The sequence below is a fragment of the Sinocyclocheilus anshuiensis genome, unplaced genomic scaffold (assembly GCF_001515605.1).
Source record: "Sinocyclocheilus anshuiensis isolate Anshui unplaced genomic scaffold, SAMN03320099.WGS_v1.1 scaffold880, whole genome shotgun sequence".
NCBI classification, from domain to species: domain Eukaryota; kingdom Metazoa; phylum Chordata; class Actinopteri; order Cypriniformes; family Cyprinidae; genus Sinocyclocheilus; species Sinocyclocheilus anshuiensis.
This window is the reverse complement of record NW_015548254.1, coordinates 132,859-137,997: the sequence shown is the minus strand read 5'-3', so window position 1 is coordinate 137,997 and position 5,139 is coordinate 132,859. Positions and strand designations below refer to the sequence as shown.

Genomic DNA, 5,139 nt, shown 5'->3' with positions numbered 1-5,139 from the left:
GGAAGCTTCAATCTCATACTCACGTAAGTATGAGTACTTGGATCAAATGGCACATCAGATGTAAGGAAAAGACCAGCTTATTTTGCTATTATTATATATACAAATTAATTATTGTTCAGAGAACTTTCCACAGTATTTTGTAGTCTAACTAATGAAAAAAAAGAAGCTTTTGTCATTTCTTTTATTGATGAACTAAAGACCAGACAGATTATTCAAGACAACTGAGATCAGAAACATGTTCGTTATTACTAATGGTGAACATTCAGTAGAAGATCAAGAGTCACATGTGAAAAGCATGTGATAGTCAACTTGTGTCTCAGGAGTCTTGAATATACTGAAGGAATGAAAATCTAGAGTGCAGCTCTTTCTTTCTTTTTTTAATTAATTAATTAATTTATTTATTTATTAATGGAACATAGAAGTCTTACAACATGTTTCTACAGACATACAGGGAGGGATTACTTTAAAAGAGACACATTGATATAACAGATAGAATGTAGAAGAAAATAAACAAATAAATGAATAAAACAGAAAACAAGAAAAGAAAAGAAAAGAAATATTGACAACAATAATTTCTTCCTTTTTTCTAGCAACAGATTCAAGATCCAAAGTATTTGGTGATGTAAAGCAAGGACGTTACTATGCAAAGAATTCCTCCATAAAGTTTAACAAGGTATCATTCTTTTTGATTTGATTGACATTTAAGACATTTAAGACTCCATTTCTATTAAGAATCATTTACAATTAGGCTAGGTATGCTCCTTTTTTCTAGCAACAGATTCAAGATCCAAAGTATTTGGTGATGTAAAGCAAGGACGTTACTATGCAAAGAATTCCTCCATAAAGTTTAACAAGGTATCATTCTTTTTGATTTGATTGACATTTAAGATTGTTTCAATGACTCCATTTCTATTAAGAATCATTTACAATTAGGCTAGGTATGCATTTTTTGTTTGTGGATGTGATGTTTACATTACAAAATATAGGAGTTCACGACAAACTCAAACATTTTGCTTCTGTGTGTGGAAGAACGTATAACATCTTTTAGAGGCAGCTTATAATGAACATTTCTTGGGGCAAAAAAAAAAAAAAGATTAGACCAAAATTACTGTTATAAATCAAATGAGTCAATTCCTATAGTACAAAAAGTGAAGTTATTGTGGATGTTTATGAATTTTGATAATGATACATTGCATGGGTAAATTGAGTGAATATTTTAAAGGGTACATCTTTAATCTCGAGTGTGTTTCTGATCATTTCACCTGGTAACTGTTGACGACACTCACGTCTTACTTACGTACTTACGTACGCTTGACGTCTGACGTCATCTGTAGGACGACGCATGGCACATTGAAGCAGAGTTAAAAAAATTGTATTTTACTCTAATTTCAGAAATATTTATGAGCAATACAGTAAAAATAAATAATATATTCTAATATTGGGCCAGAACCATGAACAGGTATGTTTGATGAATTCTGAATGAAACGCTGTTTGGAAAAACACGTGCTTCTCAAAAATGAAAGTCTGATGTAACTTGTTGCTCGTGTTTGTGTTTGGCCTGCTGTGTTTGGGTTGTTAAATGCTTCATTTAAACTAGAATTAAAAACAGGAAAACTCTTAAGCATCATGAATACATTAAACATGAATTATTATAAACTTGATTATCAGGTTTGTCTGCTGTAACTATTATTTTGATTTAGTTGTTAGCAGTTAGCATTTTGGATTATCGTCTTTTGTGTCTCATGTTAGGTTTAGTTGAAAGTAGTTTGATTTGCTCAGTCTTGCAGTGAAATCAACGTTATACCAGTATAAAATAGGTGAGGACTGTCCTCTTCAAAAACATTTACTGCCAAATTGTAACAATATAGCATGTATTCTTACCTTAATCATGTGTGTTATGTGAAAATCAAACATATTATGTTTGTGTTGCTTGAAGCATGCTATTCAGGTTGAGCTAAATGAAGTTAAAGAGACTTTTTCTGTTTCTGCAGCTGCTGCTTTATCTGTGCATTCGCTGTGCTGATAAACAAAGGTGAGAACAAAAACGATATTTAAGAGTTAAATTCATGCCACATGTATAAATACCAGACTGTGTGTTTACAGCTAAAGTTTGTGTGATTTCAGTGTGTCTGCAGGTCACAGTAGAGGCTGTTATTGGTGGTTCTGTTGTCCTGCCGTGTTCTTCAACTGAACATGATCTTAAAATTCAAGACATTGATGTGAGCTGGAGACACAATGGCAGTAAAATTGTATTTGATATAATTCCACACAGTAATTCACCAGTGATACAGGATCCAGAGTACAAGAACAGAACTGAAACTTTCCCTCAGGAGTATCTGAGAGGAAACTTCTCCATCAAACTCAACCATCTTCAACACACTGATGCAGGACAATACATTTGCTATATCACACACTTAGATGAATATCAGACTGTACAGCTGATCATCAATGGTATGTGAAACTAGTTGATTAGTGCATGAACGTTTTAATTTAAATTAGTTTGTTTTAAAATCTAAATACTGCAAGTGATTGATTCAATATCTGAAGTTCACCAGTGATGCTCCAGTCTCAGTGCTGCTGTATATAAATTATAGATGGATCCTTTATCACAGTGAGGTAATGTTTTCTGTAAAAGTTTTTATTTTTTATTTTTTCAGGATCAATATCCACTGAACAAGGAAACCAAGGAGAAACAGAACAGGACAGAATGGTGCCATCACTGCCTTTGCTCTTGGTTTGCATTATATTACCTGTGTTATTTATATTGGTTGTTATTTTCATTGTAGTTTTCTTGAAAAAAAAGTGCTCAAGCAGCCAGAGGCCAGCTGGAAACGGCGTGGGTTCGGCCACTCCTGAGGTTGTGAGCCCTTCTGCACAATATGAACCAGTAAAGGCTGATAATCATGACGAAGCAGTTGGTAAATGAAACACTGCACTTTCCTGCAGCAACTGCATGAGCTTTTGCATTTAAACATGGAGTCAGAGGAGGTTAGTGCTTTCATTGTTGTTGCCGCAGCTTCGGGTAGAAAAATAAATAAAAAGACGAGTAAGCAAAGGATTTGTTTGAAGAACAGAAAACGGCTAGAATGAGTGTGTGTTTCTGTATCTTCCTTATGTGCACACTATAAGGCTACCTAGAAATCTATAGTGATGTGGTCGTTCATGGTTTTGGAATTCAAGTCAATTCCCAAAAAATTATCAGGAGCTCGCAAGGTGCTCTACTCATTCATAAATCACTATTGTAATAATATTCCACAGCTGTTTTTGCAGGAAACGACATTCTTCAATGCATGTCATATCTGTAAATAAAGGAGAGAAGGTCTCATAGTAGCTCGAAGGCTCAACAAATGACCTTAAACTGATAAGAATTTAAGCACAAAGGGAAAGCAACTACAGTAAAATATGAATCATTGGCTTAGCTTTTCAGAAATATGTTTAGTTTAGTTTGCATAGCATCACATTTGCTCATCATTGAGGTATACAAAACAATGTTTATGTTGGTAACATTGCCTAAATAACCTCAAAACAACAGCGCCATATAAACTACTTACCTGGTCATATAACATTTTGTGAATATACATCTTTTAGTTATTTATTTAGTTGTAGGAGTGTTAGATGTGTTGATGTTGTTAGCAACATTCACGCTAAGACAATCGCCTGCAACCATGGGCTCAGTTTGTTGGCCCATTTCTGCCTTATAATAAAAAAGTTACAATGTTAAAAAATGAAAGTTACAATGTTGCTTTAATAGCTATTTTTATATTTTCCCTTTGTACCATTTGTCATTTCTTTTTTATTTTATGTCTCAAGCCCTTTTAATGACTAGTGTGTATGAAGTGTGCTATTTAAATAACCTCGCCTTGCCTCTTGGCTTTGTAAGTTAAAAAGTTACTTTTTTAGCTGAATGTTTACAGCTTTCTGATGTTTTGTACTGTTATATCCTTGCCTTATGCACTGCATTTTTATTGTATAACAGAATGAGATGTTGAAACAGGTACTTTTTTGACTGAAGTTATAAGACACATAAGCCTGTCAATATGTTGCTGCCTTAATTCTGTATTAGCAAACATTTATATTGAACTGTTTTATTTGTAAGAACTGTTATTTAAATGTACTACAATGTTCTCAGGTATATACATTGGAAATGAGGACCATTGTGTTTCATTGTATGTAGACAAGCTCTTTATATTCAAGACCCAATAAATCATGTAAATAAAATGGAATCTCAGAGTTGTTTGGATATTTCTAATCTTATGTGAATTCAGGCTGATTGGAACAAGTTTTAGTCATTGAAATGACTGGGAAAAGTCACCCAATCAACCTGAATTCACATATTAGTAAAACTAAATGTTTTACGTTTACATTTACTCATTTATTAAAACAAGCAATACACCAAACGTGCTGATATTCCTATGCACAATGTTTGAAACCTAGTTACTCTGTGGGAACTCCTATAGTGATCTAGACCACTGAAATTTGTCTACTTTAAATTAATGTCTAGATTGCTATAGTTTCTGAGGAGTGACGAGGTAACACCTGAGTAGTGAGGGCTTCACATTGGTTTCACAAATTATTATTAAATTTAATACATTTATGTCTAACACATACTGTAAAGCCTTGTGATTTATGAGCTAACAGACAATGTTGTGGTTAAAGAGCATAATGGATGCTGTCCATTTTCATCAAGAATGCTTGTGTGCAAGACTGAGGTCCTGTCCATGGGTCCAGCTTTACCGGTTTGTTTAACTTTAGTTGTTTGTCAGTCACAAATGAATGGGGTGTGGGGCAGAAACAATGCCAAAATCATTAAAAATGACCCAAGTGCACAAGAAATGAGGCAAAAAAGGCCTCTGTAGTCAGTTGTTTGAATGTACTTCTAACATGATATAGTAAATATCACACGAGCAAGAGTGTTGTTTTTCTAAAAATCAACATGATCACAAATGTGATATTGTCCCTAGAAACAGTCCATAGAGGATTTTGTCTCTTTGTGGTTTGTGCCTACAGTAAACTGATGTTTTCTTGTCAACAACATGATGTGTCATTTATAGTTGTTATAATTTCCATTGTAGTTTTCCTGAGAAAAACATGCTCAAGCAGCCACAGGGCAGCTGGAAACGGCTTGGGTTCAGGCACCCA

The 5,139-nt window shown here is 34.0% G+C and overlaps 1 protein-coding gene across 1 annotated transcript; it reads left to right on the top strand.

Annotated features, from left to right (window-relative positions):
- The first annotated feature begins 1,421 nt into the window (after positions 1-1,421).
- LOC107655359 (CD276 antigen homolog) lies at positions 1,422-4,194 on the top strand. Its single transcript, XM_016442823.1, has 4 exons — positions 1,422-1,459; positions 1,992-2,032; positions 2,125-2,451; positions 2,658-4,194. The coding sequence occupies exons 1-4, from the start codon at positions 1,452-1,454 to the stop codon at positions 2,924-2,926; spliced, it is 645 nt and encodes a 214-aa protein (XP_016298309.1). The 5' UTR covers positions 1,422-1,451; the 3' UTR covers positions 2,927-4,194.
- The last annotated feature ends 945 nt before the right edge of the window (positions 4,195-5,139 follow it).

What these genes read in the sequence shown, in the direction of transcription:
- LOC107655359 (XM_016442823.1), top strand. An exon ending in CGCTGTGCTGATAAACAAAG is followed by an intron (nt 2,033 to 2,124) that starts GTGAGAACAAAA and finishes GTGTGATTTCAG; the next exon opens with TGTGTCTGCAGGTCACAGTA. An exon ending in TGTACAGCTGATCATCAATG is followed by an intron (nt 2,452 to 2,657) that starts GTATGTGAAACT and finishes TTATTTTTTCAG; the next exon opens with GATCAATATCCACTGAACAA.